Raw genomic sequence first — 19124 nt, 5'->3', positions numbered from 1 at the left:
CCCACCTCTTATTGAGAGGTATGGGAAGTCCAGCAGTCTAAGGCACCGCATTTCCATATGTAGAGCTGCTGCTGTACATATGCCAGCCGCCTCCACTTTGTACGAACGAAACAAATAAACAAAATATCATTCCTGTACTCGTTGGCATTGGTAGTAAGTCGTCGTGGTATGAATGACCTGCTGCCAAAACGGTGTTAAACCAAGCTGATTACTTCGGGGACACCGTTATCTATGTGCTATCGTGTTATCATGTCTATGTATGCAGCTGATACTCTGTCCAGCAGATATCAGCGACCTATAATCAGTGTTAAACGATACCAACATGGATGTGTATTTCTCTCTACCAACGTTAGAATGATATTCATGACGGGAGGTGAGACATATTTTTCCAATATATCGTATCATATTGTTTTGATATGAGAACACTGAAAATTGAAGTGAACATTGATGATGGATGCCGTTATATCCTGGATGCCATGACTTTCGTGGTTAGAGATGAGTCGCATAGAATGCTATAGAAAGACTGTTGTGTGTTGATACCAGCGAATGCAAATTTGTGATCGAGTAGGTAACATGGGCCGTTGCCAGCCTTGAGATTCAATGAGACAACGGCAGTTTCGGTAAAATGATTTTTTTCGTTGATATTCCCCCAATGTACATGTTCGCGGATTCCTGAAAAGTATTTTTTTTTCAAACTGCCTGGATCTTCAGAAAATATTCCACTGTGTTTCATCTGTAGCATCAGTGTAAGATAAAGAGTCACTGTCTGCATGCCTTGGCAACGCGTTAACCGTGACGGAAGTAGCAAGACATTCAAGGTTGAGGAGTGGCTTGCTACCATTCATAGTGACGGATATAACATAATCAGTGCACTGTGACACAGTCAGTGTAGGCACACAATCAGTCACCTGTGATACACAATCAACGTAGTCACACTATCAGGGCACTATTACACAAGGCCAGCGTAGTCACACAATCAGTACACTATGAAGCACAGTCATCGTAGTCACAATCAGTGCACTAAGAAGCACAGTCAACGTAGTCACACGATCAGTGCACTGTGACACACCGTCAACGTAGTCACATAATCAGTGCACTGGAACACGCAGTCAACGTAGTCACACAATCAGTACACTATGAAACACAGTCAACGTAGTTACACAATCAGTACACTGTGAAACAACACAGTCAATGTAGTCACACAAACAGTGCACTATGATTCACAGTCAGCGTAGTTACACAATCAGTGTACAACGACTCACAGTCAACGTAGTCACACTGTCGGTCACAATGACACTAAGTCACCTGGCCTGCGTCTGTTCTGTTCATATTCTTGTTTGTCCCCAAGCACAGGCATCTACCTCATTTCACCACTACTGTTCCACAGATATGTCTATATTGCTGACCCTGGCGGCGGTCATGGTGGTCAGTGTGCAGTGCGCTGCTGATGGCCTGGATGAAACAGTATGTTCGCCGGCAGCCCAGGAAAGTACGTCTACACAACATTCACCATATAAGTACATCTTGTACAGCAGCTTGCAAGTGCACTTCATACGCTCTGGTTTGGACGTGCACTTTATATGCGCTGGTTTGGAACTATTTCCAGCTATCAATCCATAAAATACCCATACTGTTTCCTTTTAGCATGCACGATGTTTCCGCAGATATAATTCCGACCTTATTCCAGTGATTGCCCCTCCCCCTGCTATCACGACCGGCAAACTGTACTCCGTCAACATGGACTGGCGAGAACTCATCAGTGAGCGGACGTACAACGTGAGAGAGTACTACGACGATGAACGGAAGCTAGACAGTCTCTACATCCAGATACCACCCCTACAGAAGGTCAAGGTCATCTTTGATTACAGTAATGACGTGGTGCTCACCATTCAGCTTCCAGACAGTCAGAGTAAGTCATACAGCGAGTAGTCTTGTCAGAGGAAACTGCTTCAGAAACACAAATGTGATGAGGAAAGCGATGAAGGGATGAACAGTCCAAATCCTGTGTTTCAGACGCTATGGGGGCGTGCAGCGTGAGCCAGATTGGAACACAGATGTACCGTTACGACGGCAAACCGTGGCTCACATCCCTCATGCTGCTGTACCGTGCCATGATAGCCTCCAAGGACGTAAGTCCCCTACTGTTCGGTCCTACTGCGGGAACCAGTCAATAAAGTGTTTCATTAAGTTCCTGCAAATATAACCCTCTTCCGTATATCAATCTACATGTAATCTAAGCAGCAACCCTTATTTATAATGCCTCTGGAGAATTTACTTCTTATCCTCCCAACACGAGAATATGACAATATGAATCTCACGTGCACCTTACATAGCCCTATAGGGACTCCTGTTAGGAAATGATCCCCGACAGTAGGCTTATGTGGTTCAGGCGCCTGTTGATGTTATATAGCCTGTGGAACATAGGTTCTTGTCGCGTTAAAACATCTTAACAAAACCTATATGAAGTAGTTGGAAGCGGTATATTGCACAAGCTACCAACAAGTTTCCCTTCAAATGCCATGACGGCATGTTCTTGTTGCCAGACTCGATATGTGAATAATTCCACTGTGGAGGTCATCCGGTCGTACCCCGTCAGTGAATGGAGTGCCTGCATGTATGACTTTTCCATTGACATCACCACCAGCGCGAGGCTATTCTTTCGCAGTAGGTAACGCATGGTGTATCACAAGTGTATCACGAAAACTTTAATACTACCTTGGCCTCTAAATCAGCGATATCAAATTTATGAATAGAAGAGAAAATGTTTGAAACCATGCCTGGAATGTAATAACAGATTATATAGAGTATAAGTAATTATATATGTTGTTTTGTAAAAAAAAACATGCATGAAAATATAAATCCAACCACACCTGACAAACCAGAAATTTCAAAGTAGTACCTGCATGTTTGTCGTCACCAGATGATTGTTGTGATTGGCAGACGACTCAGAACAGGCTTGGATGAATCCCCAGCTGCCGCCGACTGAGCCATTCCCGGTACAGATGATGTTGCACTCCAAGCGGCACAACAACACCTCTGTACAGGAGTACCAAGTCGTCGGCGACTTCGTCGACTTTACACCAATCCCAACATTCCCCCAAGATGCATTCCTGGTGAGATGCGAACTTTACACCAATTCCAACATTCCCCCAAGATGCATTCCTGGTGAGATGCGAACTTTACACCAATCCCAACATTCCCCCAAGATGCATTCCTGGTGAGATGCGAACTTTACACCAATCCCAACATTCCCCCAAGATGCATTCCTGGTGAGATGCGAACTTTACACCAATCCCAACATTCCCCCAAGATGCATTCCTGGTGAGATGCGAACTTTACACCAATCCCAACATTCCCCCAAGATGCATTCCTGGTGAGACGCGAACTTTACACCAATCCCAACATTCCCCCAAGATGCATTCCTGGCGAGATGCGAACTTTACACCAATCCCAACATTCCCCCAAGATGCATTCCTGGCGAGATGCGAACTTTACACCAATCCCAACATTCCCCCAAGATGCATTCCTGGCGAGATGCGAACTTTACACCAATCCCAACATTCCCCCAAGATGCATTCCTGGTGAGATGCGAACTTTACACCAATCCCAACATTCCCCCAAGATGCATTCCTGGTGAGATGCGAACTTTACACCAATCCCAACATTCCCCCAAGATGCATTCCTGGTGAGATGCGAACTTTACACCAATCCCAACATTCCCCCAAGATGCATTCCTGGTGAGATGCGAACTTTACACCAATCCCAACATTCCCCCAAGATGCATTCCTGGTGAGATGCGAACTTTACACCAATCCCAACATTCCCCCAAGATGCATTCCTGGTGAGATGCGAACTTTACACCAATCCCAACATTCCCCCAAGATGCATTCCTGGTGAGATGCGAACTTTACACCAATCCCAACATTCCCCCAAGATGCATTCCTGGTGAGATGCGAACTTTACACCAATTCCAACATTCCCCCAAGATGCATTCCTGGTGAGATGCGAACTTTACACCAATCCCAACATTCCCCCAAGATGCATTCCTGGTGAGATGCGAACTTTACACCAATTCCAACATTCCCCCAAGATGCATTCCTGGTGAGATGCGAACTTTACACCAATCCCAACATTCCCCCAAGATGCATTCCTGGTGAGATGCGAACATTTTACGAGAACCAGATAAACAATGCATATGAGACAATATTCACACGAACCAGGGGCAGTGGGATAACCTAGTGGTTAAAGCGTTCCGCTTGTAACGCCAAAAAACCCGTGTTCGATTCCCCACATGGGTAGTATGTGTGAGGCCTATTCCCGGTGTTCCCAGCCGTGATATTGTTGAAGCATTACAAAAAAGCGACGTAAAACTAAACTCATTCACTCACGTGGAGCAGATATACATGTATACGAGGGAGCATTCACGCGAACCAGATACACATGTATGTGAGTCACCTTTAAGGTGAAACAGGTTTATATTTACGCTCACACAAAAACAATACGCCATGCTTGTGACGGATTCACATCGATCATAGCGTTGTTTTACAATCTTCTTGTGTTAACGCCTGTGTTCCGGCCACCTGTATGTCCAGACTCCGCCCGGAATCTTCTGTCCAGGCCGACCACTCACCAAAGAGATGCCAGTCATCGCTGACCAGTTCTACATGCTGATGGAGGTCACAGACATGGACTTACACAAGATCACGTTTGATGAGGTTGGCATCGTTGTTAAAATCATAGTATTTGTTAAGATCATCGTTGAACTGTTTACTGTCTGATCAAATCCAGGAACTTTGCCCCCTGGAACATATTAACCCACAGGAACGCGGCCTACCTTAATATTCACCTTCCTACACACGTGCCTTACTTCTTACACTAATGAGGATATATAGCTATGAAAGAGATCAAACATTAAATGCACTTCACAAAAACATCTCTACTGCTTTGCATTTCGTTTTCTCATTACAATTAAAATTCATTTCCAACCCGCCTCCACACTCACAATATTCAAGATATATAGTTTTAAAAGAGATCAAATATTAATAGCACTTCTCCAAAGCTTCTCTCCTGTGTTGTACGGAGACATACCTGTATTTGTGGGTGAACTGTCTCTGTGATGACTCAAGGAATGTTGTTGACATGTGAGTGTGGATGTATATTTTTGGAGACATACCTGTATTTGTGGTTGAACTGTCTCTGTGATGACTCAGGCAATGTTGTTGACATGTGGGTATGGATGTATATTGTTGGAGACATACCTGTATTTGTGAGTGAACTGTCTCTGTGATGACTCAGGGAATGTTGTTGACATGTGAGTATGGATGTATATTGTTGGAGACATGCCTGTATTTGTGAGTGAACTGTCTCTGTGATGACTCAGACAATGTTGTTGACATGTGGGTATGGATGTATACTGTTGGAGACATACCTGTATTTGTGAGTGAACTGTCTCTGTGATGACTCAAGGAATGTTGTTGACATGTGAGTATGGATGTATATTGTTGGAGACCTACCTGTATTTGTGAGTGAACTGTCTCTGTGATGACTCAGGCAATGTTGTTGACATGTGAGTATGGATGTATATTGTTGGAGACCTACCTGTATTTGTGAGTGAACTGTCTTTGTGATGACTCAGGCAATGTTGTTGACATGTGAGTATGGATGTATATTGTTGGAGACATACCTGTATTTGTGAGTGAACTGTCTCTGTGATGACTCAAGGAATGTTGTTGACATGTGAGTATGGATGTATATTGTTGGAGACCTACCTGTATTTGTGAGTGAACTGTCTCTGTGATGACTCAGGCAATGTTGTTGACATGTGAGTATGGATGTATATTGTTGGAGACCTACCTGTATTTGTGAGTGAACTGTCTCTGTGATGACTCAAGGAATGTTGTTGACATGTGAGTATGGATGTATATTGTTGGAGACCTACCTGTATTTGTGAGTGAACTGTCTCTGTGATGACTCAGACAATGTTGTTGACATGTGAGTATGGATGTATATTGTTGGAGACATACCTGTATTTGTGGGTGAACTGTCTCTGTGATGACTCAGGCAATGTTGTTGACATGTGGATATGGATGTATTTTGTTGGAGACATACCTGTGTTTGTGGGTGAACTGTCACTGTGATGACTCAAGGAATGTTGTTGACATGTGAGTGTGGTTATATATTGTTGGAGACATACCTGTATTTGTGAGTGAACTGTCTCCGTGATGACTCAGGCAATGTTGTTGACATGTGAGTATGGATGTATATTTTTGGAGACATACCTGTATTTGTGGGTGAACTGTCTCAGTGATGACTCAGGGAATGTTCTTGACATGTGAGTATGGATGTATATTGTTGGAGACATACCTGTATTTGTGAGTGAACTGTCTCTGTGATGACTCAGACAATGTTGTTGACATGTGGGTATGGATGTATATTGTTGGAGACATACCTGTATTTGTGAGTGAACTGTCTCTGTGATGACTCAGGTATTGTTGTTGACATGTGAGTGTTGATGTATATTGTTGGAGACAACCTGTATTTGTGAGTGAACTGTCTCTGTGATGACTCAGACAATGTTGTTGACATGTGAGTATGGATGTATATTGTTGGAGACCTACCTGTATTTGTGAGTGAACTGTCACTGTGATGACTCAGGCAATGTTGTTGACATGTGAGTATGGATGCATACTGTTGGAGACATACCTGTATTTGTGAGTGAACTGTCTCTGTGATGACTCAGGCAATGTTGTTGACATGTGAGTATGGATGTATATTGTTGGAGACATACCTGTATTTGTGAGTGAACTGTCTCTGTGATGACTCAGACAATGTTGTTGACATGTGGGTATGGATGTATATTGTTGGAGACATACCTGTATTTGTGAGTGAACTGTCTCTGTGATGAGTCAGGCAATGTTGTTGACATGTGAGTATGGATGTATATTGTTGGAGACATACCTGTATTTGTGAGTGAACTGTCTCTGTGATGACTCAGACAATGTTGTTGACATGTGGGTATGGATGTATATTGTTGGAGACATACCTGTATTTGTGAGTGAACTGTCTCTGTGATGACTCAGACAATGTTGTTGACATGTGGGTATGGATGTATATTGTTGGAGACATACCTGTATTTGTGGGTGAACTGTCTCTGTGATGACTCAGGGAATGTTGTTGACATGTGGGTGTGGATGTATATTGTTGGAGACATACCTGTATTTGTGGGTGAATTGTCACTGTGATGACTCAGGCAATGTTGTTGACATGTGTGTATGGATGTATATTGTTGGAGACATACCTGTATTTGTGAGTGAACTGTCTCTGTGATGACTCAAGGAATGTTGTTGACATGTGAGTATGGATGTATATTGTTGGAGACCTACCTGTATTTGTGAGTGAACTGTCTCTGTGATGACTCAGGCAATGTTGTTGACATGTGAGTATGGATGTATATTGTTGGAGACCTACCTGTATTTGTGAGTGAACTGTCTCTGTGATGACTCAGGCAATGTTGTTGACATGTGAGTATGGATGTATATTGTTGGAGACATACCTGTATTTGTGAGTGAACTGTCTCTGTGATGACTCAAGGAATGTTGTTGACATGTGAGTATGGATGTATATTGTTGGAGACCTACCTGTATTTGTGAGTGAACTGTCTCTGTGATGACTCAGGCAATGTTGTTGACATGTGAGTATGGATGTATATTGTTGGACACCTACCTGTATTTGTGAGTGAACTGTCTCTGTGATGACTCAAGGAATGTTGTTGACATGTGAGTATGGATGTATATTGTTGGAGACCTACCTGTATTTGTGAGTGAACTGTCTCTGTGATGACTCAGACAATGTTGTTGACATGTGAGTATGGATGTATATTGTTGGAGACATACCTGTATTTGTGGGTGAACTGTCTCTGTGATGACTCAGGCAATGTTGTTGACATGTGGATATGGATGTATTTTGTTGGAGACATACCTGTGTTTGTGGGTGAACTGTCACTGTGATGACTCAAGGAATGTTGTTGACATGTGAGTGTGGTTATATATTGTTGGAGACATACCTGTATTTGTGAGTGAACTGTCTCCGTGATGACTCAGGCAATGTTGTTGACATGTGAGTATGGATGTATATTTTTGGAGACATACCTGTATTTGTGGGTGAACTGTCTCAGTGATGACTCAGGGAATGTTCTTGACATGTGAGTATGGATGTATATTGTTGGAGACATACCTGTATTTGTGAGTGAACTGTCTCTGTGATGACTCAGACAATGTTGTTGACATGTGGGTATGGATGTATATTGTTGGAGACATACCTGTATTTGTGAGTGAACTGTCTCTGTGATGACTCAGGTATTGTTGTTGACATGTGAGTGTTGATGTATATTGTTGGAGACAACCTGTATTTGTGAGTGAACTGTCTCTGTGATGACTCAGACAATGTTGTTGACATGTGAGTATGGATGTATATTGTTGGAGACCTACCTGTATTTGTGAGTGAACTGTCACTGTGATGACTCAGGCAATGTTGTTGACATGTGAGTATGGATGTATACTGTTGGAGACATACCTGTATTTGTGAGTGAACTGTCTCTGTGATGACTCAGGCAATGTTGTTGACATGTGAGTATGGATGTATATTGTTGGAGACATACCTGTATTTGTGAGTGAACTGTCTCTGTGATGACTCAGACAATGTTGTTGACATGTGGGTATGGATGTATATTGTTGGAGACATACCTGTATTTGTGAGTGAACTGTCTCTGTGATGAGTCAGGCAATGTTGTTGACATGTGAGTATGGATGTATATTGTTGGAGACATACCTGTATTTGTGAGTGAACTGTCTCTGTGATGACTCAGACAATGTTGTTGACATGTGGGTATGGATGTATATTGTTGGAGACATACCTGTATTTGTGAGTGAACTGTCTCTGTGATGACTCAGACAATGTTGTTGACATGTGGGTATGGATGTATATTGTTGGAGACATACCTGTATTTGTGGGTGAACTGTCTCTGTGATGACTAAGGGAATGTTGTTGACATGTGGGTGTGGATGTATATTGTTGGAGACATACCTGTATTTGTGGGTGAATTGTCACTGTGATGACTCAGGCAATGTTGTTGACATGTGTGTATGGATGTATATTGTTGGAGACATACCTGTATTTGTGAGTGAACTGTCTCTGTGATGACTCAAGGAATGTTGTTGACATGTGAGTATGGATGTATATTGTTGGAGACATACCTGTATTTGTGAGTGAACTGTCTCTGTGATGACTCAGGCAATGTTGTTGACATGTGAGTATGGATGTATATTGTTGGAGACCTACCTGTATTTGTGAGTGAACTGTCTCTGTGATGACTCAGGCAATGTTGTTGACATGTGAGTATGGATGTATATTGTTGGAGACATACCTGTATTTGTGAGTGAACTGTTTCTGTGATGACTCAAGGAATGTTGTTGACATGTGAGTATGGATGTATATTGTTGGAGACCTACCTGTATTTGTGAGTGAACTGTCTCTGTGATGACTCAGGCAATGTTGTTGACATGTGAGTATGGATGTATATTGTTGGACACCTACCTGTATTTGTGAGTGAACTGTCTCTGTGATGACTCAAGGAATGTTGTTGACATGTGAGTATGGATGTATATTGTTGGAGACCTACCTGTATTTGTGAGTGAACTGTCTCTGTGATGACTCAGGCAATGTTGTTGACATGTGAGTATGGATGTATATTGTTGGAGACCTACCTGTATTTGTGGGTGAACTGTCTCTGTGATGACTCAGTAAATGTTGTTGACATGTGAGCATGGATGTATATTGTTGGAGACATACCTGTATTTGTGAGTGAACTGTCTCTGTGATGACTCAGGCAATGTTGTTGACATGTGAGTGTGGATGTATATTGTTGGAGACATACTTGTATTTGTGAGTGAACTGTCTCTGTGATGACTCAGGGAATGGTATTTACGTGCGAGTGTGGAGGTATATTGTTGGAGACCTAGCTGTATTTGTGGTTGAACTGTCACTGTGATGACTCAGGTATTGTTGTTGACATGTGAGTGTGGATGTATATTGTTGGAAACATACCTGTATTTGTGGGTGAACTGTCTCTGTGATGACTCAGGCAATGTTGTTGACATGTGGATTTGGATGTATTTTGTTGGAGACATACCTGTGTTTGTGGGTGAACTGTCACTGTGATGACTCAAGGAATGTTGTTGACATGTGAGTGTGGTTATATATTGTTGGAGACATACCTGTATTTGTGACTGAACTGTCTCCGTGATGACTCAGGCAATGTTGTTGACATGTGAGTATGGATGTATATTTTTGGAGACATACCTGTATTTGTGGGTGAACTGTCTCTGTGATGACTCAGGGAATGTTGTTGACATGTGGGTGTGGATGTATATTGTTGGAGACATACCTGTATTTGTGGGTGAACTGTCACTGTGATGACTCAGGCAATGTTGTTGACATGTGTGTATGGATGTATATTGTTGGAGACATACCTGTATTTGTGAGTGAACTGTCTCTGTGATGACTCAGGCAATGTTGTTGACATGTGAGTGTGGATGTATATTGTTGGAGACATACTTGTATTTGTGAGTGAACTGTCTCTGTGATGACTCAGGGAATGGTATTTACGTGCGAGTGTGGAGGTATATTGTTGGAGACCTAGCTGTATTTGTGGTTGAACTGTCACTGTGATGACTCAGGTATTGTTGTTGACATGTGAGTGTGGATGTATATTGTTGGAAACATACCTGTATTTGTGGGTGAACTGTCTCTGTGATGACTCAGGCAATGTTGTTGACATGTGGATTTGGATGTATTTTGTTGGAGACATACCTGTGTTTGTGGGTGAACTGTCACTGTGATGACTCAAGGAATGTTGTTGACATGTGAGTGTGGTTATATATTGTTGGAGACATACCTGTATTTGTGACTGAACTGTCTCCGTGATGACTCAGGCAATGTTGTTGACATGTGAGTATGGATGTATATTTTTGGAGACATACCTGTATTTGTGGGTGAACTGTCTCTGTGATGACTCAGGGAATGTTGTTGACATGTGGGTGTGGATGTATATTGTTGGAGACATACCTGTATTTGTGGGTGAACTGTCACTGTGATGACTCAGGCAATGTTGTTGACATGTGTGTATGGATGTATATTGTTGGAGACATACCTGTATTTGTGAGTGAACTGTCTCTGTGATGACTCAAGGAATGTTGTTGACATGTGAGTATGGATGTATATTGTTGGAGACCTACCTGTATTTGTGAGTGAACTGTCTCTGTGATGACTCAGGCAATGTTGTTGACATGTGAGTATGGATGTATATTGTTGGAGACCTACCTGTATTTGTGAGTGAACTGTCTCTGTGATGACTCAGGCAATGTTGTTGACATGTGAGCATGGATGTATATTGTTGGAGACATACCTGTATTTGTGAGTGAACTGTCTCTGTGATGACTCAAGGAATGTTGTTGACATGTGAGTATGGATGTATATTGTTGGAGACCTACCTGTATTTGTGAGTGAATTGTCTCTGTGATGACTCAGGCAATTTTGTTGACATGTGAGTATGGATGTATATTGTTAGACACCTACCTGTATTTGTGAGTGAACTGTCTCTGTGATGACTCAAGGAATGTTGTTGACATGTGAGTATGGATGTATATTGTTGGAGACCTACCTGTATTTGTGAGTGAACTGTCTCTGTGATGACTCAGGCAATGTTGTTGACATGTGAGTATGGATGTATATTGTTGGAGACATACCTGTATTTGTGGGTGAACTGTCTCTGTGATGACTCAGTAAATGTTGTTGACATGTGAGCATGGATGTATATTGTTGGAGACATACCTGTATTTGTGAGTGAACTGTCTCTGTGATGACTCAGGCAATGTTGTTGACATGTGAGTGTGGATGTATATTGTTGGAGACCTACCTGTATTTGTGAGTGAACTGTCTCTGTGATGACTCAGGGAATGGTATTTACGTGCGAGTGTGGAGGTATATTGTTGGAGACCTAGCTGTATTTGTGGTTGAACTGTCACTGTGATGACTCAGGTATTGTTGTTGACATGTGAGTGTGGATGTATATTGTTGGAAACATACCTGTATTTGTGGGTGAACTGTCTCTGTGATGACTCAGGCAATGTTGTTGACATGTGGATTTGGATGTATTTTGTTGGAGACATACCTGTGTTTGTGGGTGAACTGTCACTGTGATGACTCAAGGAATGTTGTTGACATGTGAGTGTGGTTATATATTGTTGGAGACATACCTGTATTTGTGACTGAACTGTCTCCGTGATGACTCAGGCAATGTTGTTGACATGTGAGTATGGATGTATATTTTTGGAGACATACCTGTATTTGTGGGTGAACTGTCTCAGTGATGACTCAGGGAATGTTCTTGACATGTGAGTATGGATGTATATTGTTGGAGACATACCTGTATTGGAGAGTGAACTGTCATTGTGATGACTCAGGGAATGTTGTTGACATGTGAGTGTGGATGTATATTGTTGGAGACCTACCTGTATTTGTGGGACAACTGTCACTGTGATGACTCAGACAATGTTGTTGACATGTGAGTGTGGATGTATATTGTTGGAGACATACCTGTATTTGTGGGTGAACTGTCTCTGTGATGACTCAGACAATGTTGTTGACATGTGGGTATGGATGTATATTGTTGGAGACATACCTGTATTTGTGGGTGAACTGTCTCTGTGATGACTCAAGGAATGTTGTTGACATGTGAGTATGGATGTATATTGTTGGAGACATACCTGTATTTGTGAGTGAACTATTTCTGTGATGACTCAGGTAATGTTGTTGACATGTGGGTATGGATGTATATTGTTGGAGACATACCTGTATTTGTGGGTGAACGGTCACTGTGATAACTCAGGCAATGTTGTTGACATGTGAGTATGGATGTATATTGTTGGAGACATACCTGTATTTGTGAGTGAACTGTCTCTGTGATGACTCAAGGAATTTTGTTGACATGTGGGTATGGATGTATATTGTTGGAGACCTGCCTGTATTTGTGGGTGAACTGTCACTGTGATGACTCAGGGAATGTTGTTGACATGTGGGAATGGATGTATATTTTTGGAGACCTACCTGTATTTGTGAGTAAACTGTCACTGTGATGACTCAGGTATTGTTGTTGACATGTGGGTATGGATGTATATTGTTGGAGACATACCTGTATTTGTGGGTGAACTGTCACTGTGATGACTCAAGGGAAGTTGTTGACATGTCAGTGTGGATGTATATTGTTGGAGACATACCTGTATTTGTGAGTGAACTGTCTCTGTGATGACTCAGGGAATGTTGTTGACATGTGGGTATGGATGTATATTGTTGGAGACATACCTGTATTTGTGAGTGAACTGTCACTGTGATGACTCAGGCAATGTTGTTGACATGTGAGTATGGATGTATATTGTTGGAGACACACCTGTTTTTGTGGGTGAACTGTCACTGTGATGACTCAAGGAATGTTGTTGACATGTGGGTATGGATGTATATTGTTGGAGACATACCTGTTTTTGTGGGTGAACTGTCACTGTGATGACTCAAGGAATGTTGTTGACATGTGTGTATGGATGTATATTGTTGGAGACATACCTGTATTTGTGAGTGAACTGTCTCTGTGATGACTCAGGGAATGTTGTTGACATGTGGGTATGGATGTATATTGTTGGAGACCTACCTGTATTTGTGAGTGAACTGTCTCTGTGATGACTCAGACAATGTTGTTGACATGTGAGTATGGATGTATATTGTTGGAGACATACCTGTATTTGTGAGTGAACTGTCTCTGTGATGACTCAGACAATGTTGTTGACATGTGGGTATGGATGTATATTGTTGGAGACATACCTGTATTTGTGGGTGAACTGTCTCTGTGATGACTCAAGGAATGTTGTTGACATGTGAGTATGGATGTATATTGTTGGAGACATACCTGTATTTGTGAGTGAACTATTTCTGTGATGACTCAGGTAATGTTGTTGACATGTGGGTATGGATGTATATTGTTGGAGACATACCTGTATTTGTGGGTGAACGGTCACTGTGATTACTCAGGTATTGTTGTTGACATGTGAGTATGGATGTATATTGTTGGAGACATACCTGTATTTGTGAGTGAACTGTCTCTGTGATGACTCAAGGAATTTTGTTGACATGTGGGTATGGATGTATATTGTTGGAGACCTGCCTGTATTTGTGGGTGAACTGTCACTGTGATGACTCAGGGAATGTTGTTGACATGTGGGAATGGATGTATATTTTTGGAGACCTACCTGTATTTGTGAGTAAACTGTCACTGTGATGACTCAGGTATTGTTGTTGACATGTGGGTATGGATGTATATTGTTGGAGACATACCTGTATTTGTGGGTGAACTGTCACTGTGATGACTCAAGGAAAGTTGTTGACATGTCAGTGTGGATGTATATTGTTGGAAACATACCTGTATTTGTGAGTGAACTGTCTCTGTGATGACTCAGGCAATGTTGTTGACATGTGGGTATGGATGTATATTGTTGGAGACATACCTGTATTTGTGAGTGAACTGTCACTGTGATGACTCAGGCAATGTTGTTGACATGTGAGTATGGATGTATATTGTTGGAGACACACCTGTATTTGTGGGTGAACTGTCACTGTGATGACTCAAGGAATGTTGTTGACATGTGGGTATGGATGTATATTGTTGGAGACATACCTGTATTTGTGGGTGAACTGTCACTGTGATGACTCAAGGAATGTTGTTGACATGTGTGTATGGATGTATATTGTTGGAGACATACCTGTATTTGTGAGTGAACTGTCTCTGTGATGACTCAGGGAATGTTGTTGACATGTGGGTATGGATGTATATTGTTGGAGACCTACCTGTATTTGTGAGTGAACTGTCTCTGTGATGACTCAGGGAATGTTGTTGACATGTGAGTGTGGATGTATATTGTTGGAGACCTACCTGTACTTGTGGGACAACTGTCACTGTGATGACTCAAGGAATGTTGTTGACATGTGAGTATGGATGTATATTTTTGGAGACATACCTGTATTTGTGGGTGAACTGTCTCAGTGATGACTCAGGGAATGTTCTTGACATGTGAGTATGGATGTATATTGTTGGAGACATACCTGTATTGGAGAGTGAACTGTCATTGTGATGACTCAGGGAATGTTGTTGACATGTGAGTGTGGATGTATATTGTTGGAGACCTACCTGTATTTGTGGGACAACTGTCACTGTGATGACTCAGACAATGTTGTTGACATGTGAGTGTGGATGTATATTGTTGGAGACATACCTGTATTTGTGAGTGAACTGTCTCTGTGATGACTCAGACAATGTTGTTGACATGTGGGTATGGATGTATATTGTTGGAGACATACCTGTATTTGTGGGTGAACTGTCTCTGTGATGACTCAAGGAATGTTGTTGACATGTGAGTATGGATGTATATTGTTGGAGACCTACCTGTATTTGTGAGTGAACTATTTCTGTGATGACTCAGGTAATGTTGTTGACATGTGGGTATGGATGTATATTGTTGGAGACATACCTGTATTTGTGGGTGAACGGTCACTGTGATAACTCAGGTATTGTTGTTGACATGTGAGTATGGATGTATATTGTTGGAGACATACCTGTATTTGTGAGTGAACTGTCTCTGTGATGACTCAAGGAATTTTGTTGACATGTGGGTATGGATGTATATTGTTGGAGACCTGCCTGTATTTGTGGGTGAACTGTCACTGTGATGACTCAGGGAATGTTGTTGACATGTGGGAATGGATGTATATTTTTGGAGACCTACCTGTATTTGTGAGTAAACTGTCACTGTGATGACTCAGGTATTGTTGTTGACATGTGGGTATGGATGTATATTGTTGGAGACATACCTGTATTTGTGGGTGAACTGTCACTGTGATGACTCAAGGGAAGTTGTTGACATGTCAGTGTGGATGTATATTGTTGGAGACATACCTGTATTTGTGAGTGAACTGTCTCTGTGATGACTCAGGGAATGTTGTTGACATGTGGGTATGGATGTATATTGTTGGAGACCTACCTGTATTTGTGAGTGAACTGTCACTGTGATGACTCAGGCAATGTTGTTGACATGTGAGTATGGATGTATATTGTTGGAGACACACCTGTTTTTGTGGGTGAACTGTCACTGTGATGACTCAAGGAATGTTGTTGACATGTGGGTATGGATGTATATTGTTGGAGACATACCTGTTTTTGTGGGTGAACTGTCACTGTGATGACTCAAGGAATGTTGTTGACATGTGTGTATGGATGTATATTGTTGGAGACATACCTGTATTTGTGAGTGAACTGTCTCTGTGATGACTCAGGGAATGTTGTTGACATGTGGGTATGGATGTATATTGTTGGAGACCTACCTGTATTTGTGAGTGAACTGTCTCTGTGATGACTCAGACAATGTTGTTGACATGTGAGTATGGATGTATATTGTTGGAGACATACCTGTATTTGTGAGTGAACTGTCTCTGTGATGACTCAGACAATGTTGTTGACATGTGGGTATGGATGTATATTGTTGGAGACATACCTGTATTTGTGGGTGAACTGTCTCTGTGATGACTCAAGGAATGTTGTTGACATGTGAGTATGGATGTATATTGTTGGAGACATACCTGTATTTGTGAGTGAACTATTTCTGTGATGACTCAGGTAATGTTGTTGACATGTGGGTATGGATGTATATTGTTGGAGACATACCTGTATTTGTGGGTGAACGGTCACTGTGATAACTCAGGTATTGTTGTTGACATGTGAGTATGGATGTATATTGTTGGAGACATACCTGTATTTGTGAGTGAACTGTCTCTGTGATGACTCAAGGAATTTTGTTGACATGTGGGTATGGATGTATATTGTTGGAGACCTGCCTGTATTTGTGGGTGAACTGTCACTGTGATGACTCAGGGAATGTTGTTGACATGTGGGAATGGATGTATATTTTTGGAGACCTACCTGTATTTGTGAGTAAACTGTCACTGTGATGACTCAGGTATTGTTGTTGACATGTGGGTATGGATGTATATTGTTGGAGACATACCTGTATTTGTGGGTGAACTGTCACTGTGATGACTCAAGGAAAGTTGTTGACATGTGGGTATGGATGTATATTGTTGGAAACATACCTGTATTTGTGAGTGAACTGTCTCTGTGATGACTCAGGCAATGTTGTTGACATGTGGGTATGGATGTATATTGTTGGAGACCTACCTGTATTTGTGAGTGAACTGTCACTGTGATGACTCAGGCAATGTTGTTGACATGTGAGTATGGATGTATATTGTTGGAGACACACCTGTATTTGTGGGTGAACTGTCACTGTGATGACTCAAGGAATGTTGTTGACATGTGGGTATGGATGTATATTGTTGGAGACATACCTGTATTTGTGGGTGAACTGTCACTGTGATGACTCAAGGAATGTTGTTGACATGTGTGTATGGATGTATATTGTTGGAGACATACCTGTATTTGTGAGTGAACTGTCTCTGTGATGACTCAGGGAATGTTGTTGACATGTGGGTATGGATGTATATTGTTGGAGACCTACCTGTATTTGTGAGTGAACTGTCTCTGTGATGACTCAGGGAATGTTGTTGACATGTGAGTATGGATGTATATTGTTGGAGACATACCTGTATTTGTGAGTGAACTGTCTCTGTGATGACTCAGACAATGTTGTTGACATGTGAGTATGGATGTATATTGTTGGAGACATACCTGTATTTGTGGGTGAACTCTCACTGTGATGACTCAGACAATGTTGTTGACATGTGGGTATGGATGTATATTGTTGGAGACATACCTGTATTTGTGAGTGAACTGTCTCTGTGATGACTCAGGTATTGTTGTTGACATGTGAGTGTGGATGTATATTGTTGGAGACATACCTGTGTTTGTGAGTGAACTGTCTCTGTGATGACTCAGACAATGTTGTTGACATGTGGGTATGGATGTATATTGTTGGAGACATACCTGTATTTGTGGGTAAACTGTCTCTGTGATGACTCAGGTATTGTTGTTGACATGTGAGTATGGATGTATATTGTTGGAGACATACCTGTATTTGTGAGTGAACTGTCTCTGTGATGACTCAGACAATGTTGTTGACATGTTGGTTTAGATGCATATTGTTGGAGACATACCTGTATTTGTGAGTGAACTGTCTCTGTGATGACTCAGGCAATGTTGTTGACATGTGAGTATGGATGTATATTGTTGGAGACATACCTGTATTTGTGAGTGAACTGTCTCTGTGTTGACTCAGGGAATGTTGTTGACATGTGGGTATGGATGTACATGTATATTGTTGGAGACATACCTGTATTTGTGAGTGAACTGTCTCTGTGATGACTCAGGCAATGTTGTTGACATGTGAGTATGGATGTATATTGTTGGAGACCTACCTGTATTTGTGAGTGAACTGTCTCTGTGATGACTCAGACAATTATTGTTGACATGTGAGTATGGATGTATATTGTTGGAGACATACCTGTATTTGTGGGTGAACTCTCACTGTGATGACTCAGACAATGTTGTTGACATGTGGGTATGGATGTGTATTGTTGGAGACATACCTGTATTTGTGAGTGAACTGTCTCTGTGATGACTCAGGTATTGTTGTTGACATGTGAGTGTGGATGTATATTGTTGGAGACACACCTGTATTTGTGAGTGAACTGTCTCTGTGATGACTCAGACAATGTTGTTGACATGTGGGTATGGATGTATATTGTTGGAGACATACCTGTATTTGTGGGTGAACTGTCTCTGTGATGACTCAGGGAATGTTGTTGACATGTGAGTGTGGATGTATATTGTTGGAGACATACCTGTATTTGTGAGTGAACTGTCTCTGTGATGACTCAGACAATGTTGTTGACATGTTGGTTTGGATGTATATTGTTGGAGACATACCTGTATTTGTGAGTGAACTGTCTCTGTGATGACTCAGGGAATGTTGTTGACATGTGAGTATGGATGCATATTGTTGGAGACATACCTGTAT

At 41.7% G+C, this 19124-nt stretch overlaps 1 protein-coding gene across 1 annotated transcript in view; it reads left to right on the top strand.

The window, feature by feature from the left end:
- Positions 1 to 288: 288 nt before the first annotated feature.
- LOC137261413 (uncharacterized) overlaps positions 289 to 19124 on the top strand; it is a 71454-nt gene continuing 52618 nt past the window's right edge. Inside the window, exons 1-7 of the mRNA XM_067799159.1 lie at positions 289 to 373; positions 1388 to 1489; positions 1688 to 1909; positions 2014 to 2129; positions 2544 to 2664; positions 2941 to 3113; positions 4593 to 4715. Of these exons, the coding sequence (XP_067655260.1) occupies positions 355 to 373; positions 1388 to 1489; positions 1688 to 1909; positions 2014 to 2129; positions 2544 to 2664; positions 2941 to 3113; positions 4593 to 4715 (876 nt within the window). The 5' untranslated portion in view covers positions 289 to 354. The remainder of the gene's footprint in view (positions 374 to 1387; positions 1490 to 1687; positions 1910 to 2013; positions 2130 to 2543; positions 2665 to 2940; positions 3114 to 4592; positions 4716 to 19124) is intronic.

Source organism: Haliotis asinina, chromosome 14, assembly GCF_037392515.1.
Source record: "Haliotis asinina isolate JCU_RB_2024 chromosome 14, JCU_Hal_asi_v2, whole genome shotgun sequence".
In the NCBI taxonomy this organism is placed as follows: Eukaryota; Metazoa; Mollusca; class Gastropoda; order Lepetellida; family Haliotidae; genus Haliotis; species Haliotis asinina.
Note: the sequence above shows the minus strand (reverse complement) of the source record. Positions and strands in the feature narration are given on the sequence as shown.